This window comes from Varroa destructor, unplaced genomic scaffold, assembly GCF_002443255.2.
Source record: "Varroa destructor unplaced genomic scaffold, Vdes_3.0 BEIS01000004.1, whole genome shotgun sequence".
In the NCBI taxonomy this organism is placed as follows: domain Eukaryota; kingdom Metazoa; phylum Arthropoda; class Arachnida; order Mesostigmata; family Varroidae; genus Varroa; species Varroa destructor.
Genome location: NW_019211457.1, coordinates 12,288,416 through 12,306,275, shown reverse-complemented (window position 1 = coordinate 12,306,275; position 17,860 = coordinate 12,288,416). Strand labels below are relative to the sequence as shown.

Sequence of the window (17,860 nt, the reverse complement as noted above, 5' to 3'; positions counted from 1 at the left end):
GATTTCTGTGTTGCTGTATATATACGGTACTTGGCGCACCCATATTGTGAAACACGACAATTTTTCTAACAAAGGTATTTCTATCGTTTTTTAACAGGCCGATAAACCGATGTTCTTCTGGTGCTGTAACGGCCAAGAAGAGATCGCTGCCAGTGGAACCTCCTACCTAAACCGGACGGAAGCGGCCCTCGTAGAAAAAATGGCCACGCGTTTCCTTAGAAGTTCAGTGAAGCCTGAGCAAATTGGCGTTATTACGCCGTACGAAGGGCAACGTGCCTTTCTTGTTCAGCACATGCAATATTCTGGATCGCTTCATGCTAAACTCTATCAAGACATCGAAGTGGCGTCCGTTGATGCTTTCCAAGGTCGCGAGAAGGATCTGATTATCATGTCGTGTGTCCGATCGAACGAACATCAAGGAATCGGTTTTCTTAACGATCCTCGGCGACTTAATGTCGCCTTAACCAGAGCTCGTTTTGGTTTAATCATTGTTGGCAATCCGAAGGTGCTGGCGAAACAGCCGCTCTGGAATCACTTGTTGGCATTTTACAAAGATAATTCCGTTCTTGTTGAAGGCCCACTTACAAATCTGCGAGAGAGCCTTTTACAGCTTCAGAGACCGAGACGCCTTGACCGCCCTGGAGATCTGGGTCTCAGTGGCATCAGTGGATTAAGTTGCCCCTTTATGAATACGGCGATGTTTGCCCGCTCAGCGGACCAACATGTGGCAGGACATGCTATGAATTCGATAAGCGGCGCTCGGGGAGATAGTAGTACTAGCAATGGGCCGTTGAACAGCGGAGGACTGAGCATGCCGAGTGGCGTAGGCCCAGGTCATCATCAGCAGCACCACGGTCTTAGTACAATGAGCGGTGCACATCACGGAATGTTGGACGCCCGTTTAGGTTCAGGCACTGGTTCGACTTACTCGGCACAGCAGGCTCAGTGGCGAGCCGATAACGTCCTCCCTTTCGGTCGTGATCCAATGAGCTACATCGCAGCTGATCGGCCTCAGCCTGCAGCATTTAATATGCATGGACCAGCTGCGGCTTTACCAATGGGCGTCTTCATGACACCGCTAGGTCAGCAGCACCATCCTGGTACAGGACCAGGCGGTCTTGGAACTCCCGCCAGATACTTCTCGTTGCAGCAGCAACTCCAGCAGCAACAGTTCATGACTACCCAGGCCAGTCGTCAAAATTCTAAGACCACCGGTAAAACACGAGCGAACGCTGGGACAGGCCGCCGGCCTGCCCGCAACGCTCAAGCCGCGGCTAACAATCCGTTGATTTCGCAACAGGATGGATTGAACGATGCAGGCCAACAGTTAACGCAGGCCGTTTCTGGGGCCTTTGGTCCGGGAGACAGTGGCCTGTTCTCACAACAACAGCATCTTCCGCAAACGAACACTCAGAGCAATGTCAATAATAACAGTCTGTTGTTGGGTGCGAGCGCTGGGAAGGGCACTCAGCTGACTCAGACCGATGGCCTTACGCAGCCCGGGCACCACAATGCATTGGATACATCTGGTTTACTTTCGCAGGATCCGTATGGTCCCGGAGGAACGGGAGGGCTTGATCTTGATGTTGACTTCAAATCGCAAGCCGATGGCGGATGCGGTCTGTTATCGCAGGGCGACACCTGGCCGTGCGGGGTTGCAGGTGAAGGTGGTACCCAATCGCAGTTCTCCCAGCCGTACTGATATTGCTAACGAGTCGCACCGAAGGTCTCGGGAGGCGTGGCCGGACAAGCCCTGTCTTCGTGAAAATACTAAAGCGCCACCCACAGAGGGAGCGAGGTCCCGCACAAGCCCGGACCCTCATAACAGCTCCCCACATGGCTCGATATACTATTACGTCCCTTGTGCTGAGGTGCTTTGACATCCAGCCGTTTGCTGCAATAACAAACAAACAAACAACCAACCAAGCAATTAGCCAACTAACAACAGCTAAAACAGGCTACGTAGGCAGTATGCAGGCAGCAATTAGATCTGTTGAGTCACGAAATTCTGTGACCACGACTGCACCTGTCAACAGTTGTGCAGGAACTAGCGGGTCATCTGAGTGGGAGCATTTAGCACCTTTCTAATTTAGCTCCGATCGGGAGAAGAGGATCGCGATGGCAACAAGGCTGGGAAAATAGACGAGAAAAACAAAGCCGGAATAGGAAAATTACGAGTGATAGGAAGGATACCTGTATCTGGATGAACACAGTCAAACGAAATAAGAAAAAAAAAACGACAGAAATAGATGGAACGAGAAGAACTTTGTTTGAAACACGAACGTTAAAACATAAGGCGTTAAGACAGGACCTGTAGAATGCTCCTTACGTCAAAATGGGGGTATATCTCCCACTGCAAAAGAACTGCGTTGATGCACGAGCACGCGACAAAGATTCTTCGTTCTTAACGAATATTCATTGGAGGTAATGGTAAAGGTCCCGATGACATACGAACTCTAGCCATAATAACAACAACACAATGAAAACACTAGCAGCAGCAGCAACAACAACCATTTATGACCGAAAGAAGATACTACACGTACAACACACATGGTTACAAATCAGTAAGAAGCCAAACGAGGCGTGATTTGTTTATTTCCGTGAAGTGATATGTGCACAGGTGTCTCTCATAGAAGAAAACTACAAAAAATGAGCAGAGGACCCTGACATATGTGTATGTACAATGTAAGTTAGTTGTACTCAAGAACAACGCTAACTACAATGATGATTCTATGGCATTGGTATATATTCATTCAATCATTAGCATTGCGTGGCGTATATCACACTGTCAAAGAATACGGACAAGAAACAAGAACGAAGCGAGATGCGAACTACAGTATGAGTGTATGTTACGTTGCGTTTACGGCCTTGGGAGGCCCCTGTCACCAACATGTTAAAAAAAAACTTGAGTGGAAACTGTTGAAACGAGTAATGTTAAATAAAAATAATACAACAATACGGGAAGGTCTTGACGGCGGAGATGATTTACGAGGGGGGTTGTGGTGGTGACGGTGGGAAGGGGCCCACGGTATCAGTGGATGGTAGAGTAGACAAATGGAAGGGCGCAGGGCGTGGCAGGATTTACGCCTATAAATTATATTGATTGCATCGCATTGTGATATTCAGCAGCAACAGGAAGAGGATGCTGAAAAGCTGTATGTATGTATTCAAAGATGACAAATGAAAGAAAAACTATAGGGTAATAATAGAACCTGGATTGTCTCGAGGTGATTCTTATACGAGATACTCGCGTCAGATACCGGTGCCCTAAAGGTGCGCTGCTGAGTAGTTTGAAAGCGTTACATGTTTGTTCAACTTTGGTTATAGAATTTAAAATAATGGATTTAAAATGGGATAAAAGATGATGAGTGTAACCGAAACGGCGATGGTCGGAGATTAATTTGTTTCGCGTACTAGGTAGATCCCAAATTTTGTTGAGACGTTAACACGTGTTAAATGCTAGCTAAGGTGGAGCATTTGTCATATTTTCAGTACCATATCCATGAGGATTATGGTTAGGAAGTTTTCAAGGGCTGGTCTAAAATCGGTGTTCTGATCGGCGCGACCGTACATTTCATTCTGTTCAACAACTTCACAAAAAAATTGTTTGACTCTATAGATGTTTGCTCATTGAAGAAGGGGGCATCCGCATGGAAAATAGAAGGACAATAACGGAGGCCTGCGTAAATGAGCGCAATTGTTAATTGAATAAGTTTATAAAGTGTGACAGGGCATCGTGTTAGAAAAGGCTCACTGATCTCTCATATAATTATTTTCATTTCAAGGGCCAAATATCTTCGTGAGATAGACGGGGCTATAGACCATACGAACCAGCGCGAATCAAGTGATAAAAGTGTGGAAATGCTGTCATCAACTTCCAGATACTGTTATGCTTAGCTGCGGTGCTAACCGATAATTAAATAATTGAGATTACCAGGATGTTTTAGCATGGGCAGTCAACACTATTTTTTTTCTTGGCTTTGGTGACCCCTCTGAATATGTTAATTTTTACACTTTCTGATATATAAATGCACAGCTCATTTAGATTGAGTCTTCAGACTTGGTTCGTTTCGTACAGATTGAAGAATCCTATGGTATAAATGTATTTGCACCCGTCCATTGATCTATTGTGGGTAACAGCCATGTCAATTTTAGCATGTATATAATAATAAAAAATAAGTTGTGTTGTGACAGGGATAGTAACATAGAAAGAAGAAGCAAATGAGCTGTTGCAGAGGTCGGGGCTCAAGAGTTACTTGTAGTAGTATAATGTAATGCGATCAATTGTTATATTATTAAATAGACGATAACTCGACAGATTCAACAGTGTTTCATTTCCAACCGCCCATGACCCCTTACCTAACGACACCCATAGAGCACCTGCGCAACACGATTCACTTCGCATCGCTATCGTTTAGCAAACTTATTATTATATATAAAGGTGAATGTGAATTATCATTTTTTCATATTCTTGTGCTATCTTCTCTAGTAAACAATAGTAAATTAATGCTTTATCCTGGTACAGTCGTTCGGTTCCAGTAGGTATGTATGACCCCCATTGTGCATGCAGACGAAATTTATAGCAGAGAAGTAACTATTCCTTGTTTGGTCGGGTTTGTATTTCTAGGTGGCTCATTTGTAAAGTAAGCTTCGATGTCTTAAGCTCTTGCAATGACATCTGTGGGAATACTAGCTCTCCAAAATCGAACTAACCTTCCACTTGTAGGATCTAAACCTTGTATAACAGATATGTATGGGAAACGTTCGCATGATTTAAACATGATTAAAACGGGTGCTTTAGACCTGCAGCTATAGTTATACATAACTTATTGAGCATCGTTGCAAAAACATGATAACGTATCGCATTGACTTAAGTTGTCGGCACTGGAAACAACGGTAAGCCGGTACCTAAGTTTAGGCGCTCTAGCCAATTCCATGGGCGGAATATTATTAGGCTTCTTAAAATCTACAGGTGCTCTAAAATTGCAGGCGCTATAGTATACATCCATGCAATCCCAACTGCAGCTGCATGTGTAATCTACCAGTGACGGTGAATAAACTGGTAAATCTTCAACAATACACTAACATATTGCAACACTTAAAGTAATTTCTATTTTTATAGTCACAAAAGACGTTGAATAATCTAATAATAATAAAAATAATGGCTAAATAGAACATGAGCTGTTTGTTGGTTCTATTATATTTACAGGAGTACGAAGTATCTCTACAAAATAGTATTAGTAAAAGATCGTTCACTCTTCTAAGGCCACATTCATTGCTGCGTCAATATGAACTAATTAGTATTGCCTATACTGCGCACAGACAATGCTAAAAAATATACAGTGTTCGTTTCTTAAGTACATCAATCGTTATCGTTGCTTTTTCGAATTCATATTTCCAATTCACATAAAATCCATCGCCGCTATGGCATCCTCGTCTGCAAACTCGTCTTCTTCTTCAATGCCTTCAGTTGCTTCGGTGTCTTCCTTAACGGCTTTGGTTCCTTTCTTCGGCTCTTTTTTGACTTTTTTTCCACCAGCTTTGATCATATCATCAGTGGCATAAGGTAGCATCAGCTCCTTGTTCAGCGTGCGGGTTAGCTTTGCCTTCACCTGTGGGCGGTAAATTAGGAGAATCGAACATATTTAATTATGCCAACATAATAAGTTAGCTTGCCACAAATGACTTCGATCAACATATTTATCCTTTAAAGTTGTGTTAGCCTAGAGTTTCTTAGAAGCTCTTATAGTCCATACACCATCGTGACTGTAGCGACACAATCGCTGTTCCTGGTATCTACGGTAAACAAACCTTCGATGAGACTCCTTGAAGAGGATCACGATCACGGTCGGTAGCAGCGCCCCATGTTGTTAATTCGCTTATGGCGTCCATGTCAGCACGCTGAAGACTATACGCGGACATAACTGCCATCACCTGCACATATGACGGGCAAATAAACATTTGTAAAATGAAAATATTGATAATAGTGGAATGACATAGCTCTTGGAAATGCTTGTGATAATTAATCGTATGTTTCATCCAGATATCTCAGTACGAATCAAGTTATTTGCAAATCAAGGACTTCATGTTCAGCTTCAATAGTAGTTCTTTGTACACACCTGCTGCATGTCAAAGAAACATTTTTTATACGTCTAATTTGCTGTATGTAATTTTTATGCAAATTTGGGCAATTCATATGCTAAACAACGATAATAAGCTTCATTGTAGTGATAACCAGTTACCTAAGGCAAAGCTTAACGGCATCGTGAGCGTAAAACTTAACAGGTTTATTTTAAATAACATTATATTAGGAAATAATTTTAAGCTACATTTTAGGGATACTTGGCTTCCCACCTTATCAACTCCAGCTTCCCCTTCCCGAATGAGTGGCTCTATAAGCTTTCGAGTAATAACAGGCAAGTAAGTCGCAGCCGTTTCGAATATGTCAGCACTTATACGGCACGACATGTGGGTGTGGAGTGCCTGAAAGTTATCGCACGGATTTCTTTCTATTAATTCTATTTAACTTAGTTTTCTCATAATGTTATAGATCGATAATATAGACTAATAATGGTTTACCACATGGTTTACCACAGCTCTGTGACAACAAAAATGTGGTAACTGTTCCAAATATAGCAATAATAATAATGAATTAGTAGCTAGCGCGTTGGTTAAATGCATAAGCCATTTACACACTTGTGCATATAAAGCCTATATTTCCAAAACTATTCTGAAGAAAATTCTAGGTTGACGCAGGATAGTACCTGTGCTTGTCTTCGATGCTTCGCAGAGCTAGAGTATTGGCCGAACCACCTAGGGAAGTTTATCATCGATCGTAAGTTGCCGCGCACCTCATCGGATGGTATTACTGCTGAGAATAACGCCTATAACACAAACATGATATTTACACTGATTTTGACTGTTAGTACAAAAGCTTTGATTTCGGACGCATTATAAAGGGAAAAAACAACGGGTTCAGAACTCTATCCATATAGGCAGCATTTTGTATTACTATTCTCGAAAAAAAAGCATTTCAATGGCTGATGCTAATAAGTTTTTGCCTGATACAGAAAAGCTTTGTTGCTAAAAATACATAATTGACGTGCCTGCATTACGATGGACGAATGAGTGCCAACTAATACTTAGATAATTGCATTGTTATTATTATGTAGTATTATTATTATTATCATCAGACTGAAAGAAGATAAAAAAATATGTTTAATTGTAACATAGCTCTATGTTCGTAGATGAGCTTGTTAAGAATAGCTTCGACAACACTAGCTAATTATTTAGTTATAAATATTACTTACCTGGGTAGGCAAAAGAGCCCATGCATTATTGCTACGAATCACCTTCTCAACAGTGTCACCATAACAAATTGATTCAGATGCGCGCGCTAGTCTCCAAAGATGTTCTATCTGCAAGTTTACGTAAGTCAAACAATAATGGCATTCAATACAATCACTATTTGCAATTTTAGGATACGTCGTTAATGCACGTATCTTTGGGAGTGCATCCTTTTTTGCTCTAATGTCTAATTAACGCCTTTTTTTCTTTTCCTTGCTGGTCAAGTTCAATGATCTGATAAATACTGCCATTGCACAAACACGTATTAAAGTTAGTTTATATACTACATGTAATAGACTTATTCATAATATATCGATAATGTTATTCATAAGCGTAATCAGTAACGATACCTTAGATACTTTCGGCTCTGGCGTAACTTGCACATAGTTTTCTTGAATAAAAAGCGGAATTGCATTGTAATCGTTGAAGAACAACGATTGCCTAAAATTAAAAGTGATCAGGAAGAAGTAGGCAAATACACATTAAATATTGTTTTAAATGAGAAAATTTTATTATATAGTTATTATGTAGTATATGTTCGAAACTTCCGAATATAGAACATGACGTGCAGATAGCTGATATATTGTCATATGAATCAAGCATGAACTAGTGTGTTCTTAAATAATCAATGTATTGGTAGGCGAAAGTATGCATGAAAGAATCAAAGTATGATTAGGCATGGGTTAATAATTAGATTATATTAAAAGTACTTCGTGCAAGTCTTAAATGTCAAGATCCCTTTGATATCCTTGAAAATCTGTCACCCTTTTTTGGCGAGATTCGCAGCATAGAAATTCCGAAAATTGGCTAATAAATGTAATTTTCAAGTTAAAAAAACATTTGCAATTCAGTATGTATCAAAACTATGGTTTTCCTTGTTCAGCTTTACAACCATTCAAATTCCTGATTACCTTTCATTCAAGGACATCTTTCCACCACCTTCGGATGTGACGAGAAGCTTTTTGATGGCATCAAATGGACCCAGGCGAACGTCCTTAATCGGCATCACACCTTTTGCTCCATCGGGCTTATCGGACGAACCTACTATAGTTACAGGTAGATATTATAAATTTACTATTTTCCTGAGGTCACTACTGATTCATTTATGCCATAGTAACGTTCAAGATTCGTCCATGGTAAATGGTCACAAATGAAACTATACGAACTAATTCCAGTGATAATATTGATTCTAATTCTAGAACAATAGCCTAGGTATCGTTTGGGTAGTAGTTGGAATCTCTGCTTGATCGACCTGTGCCGATACCACGTCAGAGAATGGGTTATCGCTTTGTATTCCAGAAAGTCAAGCTACTGCAAGCGGTGCAGTCAAGGGCAGCACACATTTCGATGGAAGTAAATAGCAGACTCTCAATTCCGTTCTATTTCATCTAATTCTAACAATTAATTCCAACAGAACACTAAATTGTCTCAAACCTGCTGTGGGTTTTGCGTCAGTATTGGCCTTTTGCAACGCGCAGTACAGGTTAAGATTATGAATACATTGCCGGATGTCCTGGTTGGAGGCAATAACAATTTCCTCGAGTATTTTGGGAGAAACTTTATATCCTTCCTACAAATATTACAGTGAACAATGTGCAAAACATATTGTTTATCACAAACTGAATCTTGGATGTTAACGGAATCAAACACGCGGATCGTCCATAATTAAGAAAGGAAATTCCATATACCGGTAGTAAACCATGCCCTGCACAAAAACCTACCTTGAAGCAAATACTCATCAAGGCCGCCTGAATCTGTTTCGGTTGAGGTTTGTAGAAACGGAGATCAAAGCAGTAGTGGACTAATGAACGCATTTTTGGATGAGATCTGTAAAGCCGGTAAAAATATGAGTAATTTATTATGAGTAAGCAAAATCTGAGAAAGTCAGGTATATAAAAAAAGTATTAATGCGGTTTGAACAAGTGTGAAACACGGTACAAAAATATACGAAAACTTCTCTATTTAATAGTCGTTGATATCCAACATATAATAGACACCCCAATTTGAGGGAAATTTATTCCCACTCAAGCACTTCTTGTGTACTTTTCGGTTTGCAAGTTATGCAAGTAAGAGTTCCGCAAATCATATCCGTGCCATACTGTGCGCCAGATAAATATAAAAAGAATTTGTTCAAAAACTGCACACAAGCGTGAAACAGCTTCTTAAACTAAAACAAAAATGGTTAATTAGTTAGTAAGATTTATATATTTTGTTAACTAACCTGTCATTGCAAATGCAGATGATTGGCACTTTGGTGGTTTTTATCAAATGTATAAGTTCGGCCACGCCGCCGCGATCTTCGTTGCCAGCCATTCCATCAACCTGATCGATTATAATTTTACAAAATACTTATAAATACTTGTATTATTCTGCGTTTTGGGGGCACATGCTATTGTATCTTAGATTCATGTTCACTATGCAAACTTTATAAAACACCGATGTACTCGACAAATCGATTTAAATAAAGCATCTTAGTATATCCGTTTTCAGCACGGGGGGGGGGATTTCACTCATATTGTAATTAGCAGAGCTAATAATTTGTTATAAAACATATGTTTCAGAAGAACATCTATTCGATAATCGTGGTTGTGATTCTAAATTCGAGTTAGCTACTAACCTCATCCATCACCAACACATGCCTTTTGTTGGTTCCTTCTGCCAGTGTATGATTTCTCAAAAAAGTCGTCACTTTTTCACTAAGTGAGCGTTTGCTTCGTGTATCCGAAGCATTCAATTCAATGACCTAAAAAAAAGCAAAACCCTGCTTGATTTTAATGTGACGAAATACTGTATGGACAAATTCATACATCGATAATACATATCGTTTTTCAGTACCGTGTCGCTAATTAATGTCTGACTTGAGAAAAAACTCACTATACACCAATAACACTAATATTGTTACGTTAAAAAAAACAATATAACAACAGCTAACAATAAACATTGTCACAAATTTTAAATACATCTACTTTTTAGCCTTTCATGCTAGATAAATATATTTGGTCACGGAAGGCTACTATACTACTGTCACTAATGGCTACTTTCTGGGTAGAAGATGCCCTGACACAAATTATTGTGAATCAACTTTCTGATTAACGGCCTATTCCTCACAACAAGGACCCGATCGGTACTGCTATGACAACCGCATAAATTCCCTTAGTGCCCTATAGGCAGTGAAAAACTGAGGCTTGATGTCTAGCTCTTCCGTAATGAGAAAAGGAACTTGCATCGAGGTGAAGTTCTTTGGCAACGAGGTGTGCTGTTGTAGTTTTTCCCACTCCAGGTGGACCCGAGAGCAGAGCAGCTTTCATTCCCGAACCGTCCATTGTACCTCTATTAAATTTGCCAGCGAAAACAGGTTTTTCATTCGCAGACCACTTGGTTAGCCACTGACGAAGCTTCGCAACATTACTTTTATCGCCCTGAAAATACATCCGGTAAATGACTGGCCTGCACTATTCAATTTAGCAAACTTTCATTAAACGCTGAAACGAAATATTTGTTCTAATAATATATCTGTATATGAAAAGCTGGTACCAAATAATGCCTTTAAGGATGCTAAACCGGTCAGTCTCATCTGTTTAATGACAAGCATACAGCGAAGAAAGCCGCCTTTATCTCTCACCTGTTGTCCAATAATGTGCTTCGTGTCTACCGGCATGTATTTATCAACCCACATAAGACCAGAAGCTTGTCTATTTGTATCCGACAAGCTGTGATCGACTACTTCATCCTCCTTTGCCATTATGGCATTTTTATCGTTTTTCTTTGACGCCTCTCCAAAGGTTTCTACTTTAGAAAATTTGACTTTAGAACCCTGTAGGGAAGAGACCAAACCACAACGTGTAGGGTATTAATCTGAATGAATTACATACCTAACCTACAAATACAATTACCGTCGAAATATCGATGTTAGTGGTAGGTCGCACTAATTGATATAACATACAGTTTGTGAAGAGCATTCTAACACCAACTGAACTCTTGTTTTACGTCTGTTTCTCGGTAATACTTGATACGGAGAAAATTAATACCACTTAAAGAATTCAAATAAGCTAATGACAATATATGTTATCTTAACCTTACTAACCATTGAATCACCTATTTTGGCTTTATTGCTAGGCGTTTGTTGCTCAGTATCCTCAAGATCTCGCATTAGGTCTTCAACTGGATCTGCAATCTGTTGCATAAACAATATCTTCTGTTGAATCATAATAAAGTGAAAAGCTTATTTAAAGATACTCCGTCGGATGAATTTTTGTCATAGTAAAGCGTCAACCAAAGTACATATTGTATGTGGTATAGTCTACGATTATTCATCTACTATTTATAATTACCATACGTAAGCGCATGCAGAAAAATCAACTCGGTGGGTGTAGTAACCTTTTTCGCCGCAAAAGCCTTTACTTTATCGGTTTTTGATTCAACTAAATCAAACCAGCCCAGCTCGTCTACAACCTGCGCTCCCACAGCTTCAGCTTTGGAAATCTACAATGAAATAAGTCAGTTTATTTAAGTATGCTTAGTCTATGCCACAGTATTATATCGCTAGTAACGTGCCCTTTAGCACTGGGAAACGATGTCTGTGAGTGAAACAACGTATTGCTTTTAATTATGTAGCTGTCACTCCTTAGAAGAGCTCTCATATAAACCGCTGATTAAACCGTTAGATTACAGAAGGAACATTGCTACCGGCACATACCGACCTTATGGACACCGGTGCAGCTTAGCCATTAACAATTGTCAGTCTAGGTACCTTTTCTCGATTTAATCGAATCTTCTGAGAGCTGTAAGGTAACTAAATTTTCCTGTTTCATGTCTTTCCGCCAACAGAGATTTCCATGCTATTGTTCCATCTATATTCCATATTGTTCTAACCGATAACAACAATAGCACATGTATAGAAGACGAATAGTTTTTGAATACATTTTAAATCTATGTATATTAGAAAAATCCACATATACCTTAGCGGGTCCTGCGTCTCTTCCAGCGATGAGATGTGTTGTCTTTCCCGATACGTTACCGGTGATCCGTCCCCCGCAGCGCTCGACTACTTCTTTAATTTCGTCTTTTTCTACATAGTCCATTACGCCTGATTACATTACAATTACAATCCATATTAATCTTACGTCATCTTACACATAAGCCAACACTCCAATTATTATTATGTTGTTACTGAAATAGGTGTGTTACCTAGTACTAGTTAACCACTGAATTTAAGGCAGGAAGTAGCCTTAAACAAGGTATAATAATAATGATGGATTAAAGGATGATAAATGTGGTGTGGGTATACCTGTCATAACAACAACGAAGCCTTTCAGACAGTTCGGCGAACCCGGTGGATGGGCTCGCTCCCCAAGATGTCTAGGCGGTTCCCGGTTAAGGTACGCCATGTAGTTACTTCCTTGTGATCGGCGGGCCTCCTTTAGCATAGGCGTAACTTTCGGGCTCCGCACTGTCGTTGAAGCATCGTCATCGACCTCCATAGCCTCTTCATCATCTTCTTGTTTCCGATTCTACAGGAGAAAGAGAAACAATGAGAGAAAACCTCAAGAATTTCTTTTAACTATAAGATTTGATAACAATAATAACCATCGATCTAGTTCTACATTTTCATGGTTTCATTGCTCTATAAATATGATATTTTTTGTTAGCTAAATATTTTAATGAAAAAACCTTAATATGCGGTAGTTTATGTTGACATCCGAATAGCCGTGATTTAGAAGCAGACCAAGTTTACTTTTCTTAGTAGTCAAAAGTGAATCTGAATAGCCACAAAGGAGATATGGAGGTCATTAATTACCTTTTTTGTTTTAATCGTTCTCCTTGCTGTTTGTTTAATTTCGGATTCTTTAAAGGTGCTATTACTCCTGTCACGTCCAGCAGTTTCTTCTGTTTTACGCCGTTCCTTTGGTACTCGGGGCTTTGATTCGGCTTCTTCTGATGATACCTGGAACCATGTCCAGGCAAACTGTGCTTAGCGCCAAATACAAAATCTGTGAGAATTTTGTAGAGATGCAGAAAAATGGAGAGTAGTAACGGAAGAGGAAGAGTTGAATAAATGAGTCAATATATGTTTATGGTTTATATAAAGCAATAACGCTTAAGGCTCTCATATTAGATTATGTATAATAAATAAATAAATAATCATGTAATAAATCATACAATCATGATAAGGACAACATAGGGCAGTCATGAAATAAAGTCGTCAGGTTTACTTCTAGCCTAAGGTCGACTGCAAGAAGGTTCGAAAATTGCTCCTGTCTTCTAGGTATGATGGACTTACCTCATCGTTATCATGCAGACGTTTTCTTTTTGTGCTTTGCTCTTTCGAATATGTCTCGACTCGTCTCTTTTCGGTCGTCACGCCTTTTTTACGGTTCTCAGAGACGTCACTGCTGTCACTGTGGTTCAAGCTCTTTTCTGACTTTCCGTTTCTCTCCCTAGGTGACCTGTTACTCTCCTGAATATTAGTGATATATAGGTAACAAAATTGCGAACATTTTTAATTTCCTTCGGGCTCCACCTTCGTTAAGGGGTGCTCGAAGCTCTTGTACACCGGCAGAAATCCAAACTCATCAATGTTTATATTGATATCGCTGAACCCTGTTAATATTTATCTCTGGCTTTTTTACAATGGATACCGCAACGCTGGCTGTTAAATGGCTGTATGAATGACCTGGATTCCTGCCATTTTGACGGACAGAGCTCAGTTCTGCACATCAACAAAAGTGGGAAGTAATTTTGGTACACCTTACTTAAAGAATTTTAATTTTTGATGAGGTGGCAAACCTAAAAAAATTCACCTTTTGTGCAGCCCAAATTGTATACACTAAAATCTGACGATTATTAATGACTTTACACATCATTAGCCGAGTCTGTGAACTGGCCTGATGAAGAGTTTAATAATATATATAATAAATTTATATATGAAACAGATTTTCAACCTACCCTTAACTTTCCAGGGTAAGATAGTTTAATTGGCAACTCTTTAGGTTGATGTCCTTCTTTAAGGCCAGTCCTATTCGAGAAGTAATCTGCTGGAGAAACAGCTTCCTTGCGAGGCTTCAGAACGAAATCTAGTATTAACAATACTTTAAATTGTACTTAGGTATATCTTGACTTGGAAATTTAAAAACCCGCGACCAGTGCTTTACCAAGTGACTAATAATTAAGCTTGCTATGGCTTAACTAACCTTTTTTGTTGGGGTCGCAGAAAGAGAGTCTTGGCTCGTACTCATAGTAACCTCATTGTCTGATTCTGAACTGTCGCTGATATCATGAACGACTTGAGCACGTGATGTACCGTTCTTCCCTAAGCGCTTAGCACGTCTATTTCCACCTTCTTCATATTTTGCTAAAATTAATGCAATGCATTATGTTATCATCATTATGTTAAATTACTGATTATTTAATGTAGCCTTCAATATCAATATTGGTTCTTTCTTTCTTTTTTATTTGTTTTCTTATAATAAGTTTTCTTTAAAAAATATATATATTAACACAGTTAAGAAAATTGCGGAAAATACTGTTGCTCTTGTTGCTTTGATGTACGTTTACCACTTCAGTTTCGATCAAACGCTCCATAATATATATTAGTCATAAATTATTGTTGCATTCGTGTGTATTATTATTTGATAGTAACAAGTGAACCTAGAAGAAATCGTGTCATCACCGTACGTCTCTTGTCACATTGCCTACTCACCTGTTTCTTCATTGGATAAATCTTTGGATTCTCGAAGACTCTGTTTAGAAGTTGGCGAGGATTTAGTGACAGACTTTCCAGTTGTTATTGTTGTTGTTGTCAACTTCCTGTATTTTTCAGAAGATCCAGGCTTGATGGGTGTCTATAATCAAAAATAATTTAAAATTTAGTACCTAGCGGATCAAACGCTCGGACGAATAAAATTATCGTTTGAACTCTTTGTGGGTGTGATGAGGTTCCAGCAGAGTTAGAAAATTTGACAGCATGTTATCGCCATATGTACGAACACAAATTGATCTTCCAAAAACAGCAATGAATCGCGATGGCAATCTATTACTGATCAGGGTACCAGGTAAACATTATGATGTAATAAAAAAGAACAGCAAGGGACATAGTACAGAAAACAATTATAATGTTTTTTTCTTATCGTACGTTTGCCTTTACTTCTAAGCTTTACTACTTGACGTAGCTAGAGATATTGGTAGTAACTTCGATTTTGATGCTGTTCCTCAAACTCTTCTTTTTCCCCTGCCTGGTTGTGCCCGCGGTTTCTGGCGTCAATTCAACTCAAACTCAATAGCTAAGCACGAAAAAACGGTATCAAAAAGTACACTGTGCTGCTTAAAATGAGTTCTACTTCGTTCAAAGAGTCCTTCTTATTTCAGCTGAAAGTGTTCAGCGCCAAGCTTTGGTTCGGGTCTTAGCAAAACACTTTTCGTTTTGCTGTTTCTACCGGTTAGTTCCGATACGAAACTCTTCTGGAGTCTTTTTGTTCAGTTGGTTCAGTACAAACTAAATAACTCAAATTTTAATGGAAATTGAATTTGAGAAACTAAACCTGAAATGAAAAAAAAATGCACCACTATTCAATAGTTTACGAAAATAGACTTCCGTTAAATCTGTATCAAGAAGATTTTATTTCGTTCTCGTATCCCCTTTGACTTGAAGTGTTTGCCACCACCGCTTCGAGATCTGGCACTAGCTTTTTGTCTCATAGTTTGCACCACTTTAGATCTGCCACCATTTCCTGATGGGGATCCTTCTGTTCCCAGCTACGTAAACTCAATGTTATTAACATAACTACTAGTTTATAAAGCAAGGTATGATTTCACACAGTGTATCATAGCTTAATTATTGTACGGCACTTATCGCTCTATGATTTGTTCACGCTTAGGGTGTTGTGCTGCTGCAGTGGCAAGAAAGAAATAACAGTTGATCAAATTTAGCAGCGAACGGGAATGGGAAATTTATTTTAGCGGGGAGATGGAAATGAGAAAGAACAGCTATGAGTACACTCAGAACAGCTTTCACTGGTCCACTCTTATACAGATTTAGCCCGAGTGCGCGTCTCCGCCGTTTGTATTTTTTTTTTTACCTGTACATAAATACGGATCGTCACGTTACACATTCAAGTATAAGCAGAGGCCGGAGATGCAGATATACATAGACGCGTAAAGGATTGTAACTATCCTCTCATGGATCATGGGATCACATTTCAAGCTTTCGACCTCTACAATTTTGGTATATATTAGCTGCGAAACCTTTATAAGGCGGATAAACCTGTAGCAAAAGGATTCATAGTATGCATTCAAGAAAAATTGACAAGCTCTATCAACAAAGATGATTAATATGAATGGTTTCATTATGTTTTAGCGCTGCCTATTTTTTTTATTGTAGATTAGCCATAATAATGTGTCTAGTTTTAATTTTGATTCTTGATTTATCTGCTTGTTTGCGAACCTTACTTCTGCTCTGCGCGTTCTTTGCAACTGCACACACGAGAAGTTAGTGCAAGTTAGTATTTAGTTTCGAAATTATATATGGTGCTATATATGAGAAACGTAATTTTGCGACCCATGCTTAATACCTCTGTACATCTTCAAAATCGAATGACAAGTTCCAGATTTTTCTGTTTCCATTTAATTCGTATTTAATAGACCGGAATCGAAATCAGAACGAACGCAAACTTATTAATGCTATGCTACAAAAAGCGTTGCGTAGATGGGGCGCTCAGCTTGCAATCGTTCATACCTTTTTTTCTGTGTTTATCGAGGCGCCCTTCGTATTTTTATCCGTATATTCATTACTGTCGTGGTCTTTTCTAGCTGCTTTGCCGCCACTGAGAACTTTTTTTGAACTTCCGGTCGCACCAAAAAACTTTCTGATATCCATAGTTTTTCCAGACTTCGCGGTGAGCTTGCCGTCCTGAGGATTTTTAGGCACGATATGTTTAATAAGGTAGAATCTTTCACAAACATTATACTACACTCCGATAAGGTAAGACTCATTTAGATCCATAAAATTTTATGAATCAATAGTAGCTTAAAGTACGTACAATTTGCAACATTTAGTTAGACTTAAAAATTTTCCGATAATAAAAATCAAATAAGAGGGCTACAAGTGCGGTACTTGTATGGCCCTTGAAGAGTTCGAAAAATTAACGAGATATACGGTACCATCAGTTAGAAGAGAACTGTTCGAAAGCAATTATTCTCGAACCCGTTACATAACTGTTAAAAGCGGTAATTAGATTATCTTTATATGTATATGCTTATAAATCGCAGGCCAAAGTAACTGATCTATGTGGATCATTAAGAAACAAAACAGTCCAAGAATCGATTATCGAGTCGGTTAGAGTACAAGTTACTTTAAGTTAGCGGCGATTTTCAAACGTTCACTTTCTCTAGTGGCAGGGAAAAACCCGACCCGAGCTGGCTTTTTTGGGAATGTTCGAAAGTAGTCCTACCGTCTCTAACACCTGAATATCTGGAAGCCAGTGAAAGTATTGGCCCGTACTTTGCTAGTCGAAACCTG

At 39.2% G+C, this 17,860-nt stretch overlaps 2 protein-coding genes across 6 annotated transcripts in view; one reads left to right on the top strand and one right to left on the bottom strand.

Annotated features, from left to right (window-relative positions):
- The window catches only part of Upf1 (Upf1 RNA helicase), a 15,130-nt gene extending 12,172 nt beyond the window's left edge, over positions 1–2,958 (top strand). For all 5 annotated transcript variants that reach the window (XM_022804773.2, XM_086988991.1, XM_086988992.1 and 2 more), the window contains one exon: positions 98–2,958. In XM_022804773.2, coding sequence (XP_022660508.1) covers positions 98–1,702 — 1,605 coding nt within the window. In that variant the 3' untranslated portion in view covers positions 1,703–2,958. The remainder of the gene's footprint in view (positions 1–97) is intronic.
- On the bottom strand, positions 2,496–17,860 carry LOC111250094 (replication factor C subunit 1-like). Its single transcript, XM_086988993.1, has 24 exons — positions 17,843–17,860; positions 17,078–17,251; positions 15,047–15,188; positions 14,538–14,698; positions 14,293–14,406; positions 13,628–13,804; positions 13,145–13,312; positions 12,635–12,857; positions 12,306–12,433; positions 11,725–11,829; positions 11,432–11,521; positions 10,970–11,161; positions 10,572–10,766; positions 9,965–10,090; positions 9,569–9,669; positions 9,069–9,174; positions 8,782–8,917; positions 8,259–8,391; positions 7,698–7,788; positions 7,311–7,418; positions 6,765–6,884; positions 6,355–6,483; positions 5,812–5,934; positions 2,496–5,612 (listed from the first exon to the last, which is right to left on the bottom strand). Exons 2-24 carry the CDS (start codon positions 17,216–17,218, stop codon positions 5,403–5,405), a joined length of 3,219 nt encoding a protein of 1,072 aa, XP_086845119.1. The 5' UTR covers positions 17,219–17,251; positions 17,843–17,860; the 3' UTR covers positions 2,496–5,402.

Excerpts from the sequence above, each read along its gene's own strand:
- LOC111250094 (XM_086988993.1), bottom strand. The coding sequence starts at position 17,218 with ATGGATATCAGAAAGTTTTTTGGTGCGACCGGAAGTTCAAAAAAAGTT. Across the intron at positions 11,830-12,305 it reads GAGACGCAGGACCCGCTAAG|ATTTCCAAAGCTGAAGCTGT; the intron begins GTATATGTGGAT and ends ATTTCATTGTAG. Across the intron at positions 10,091-10,571 it reads CCAAAGAACTTCACCTCGAT|GTCATTGAATTGAATGCTTC; the intron begins GCAAGTTCCTTT and ends GCTTTTTTTTAG.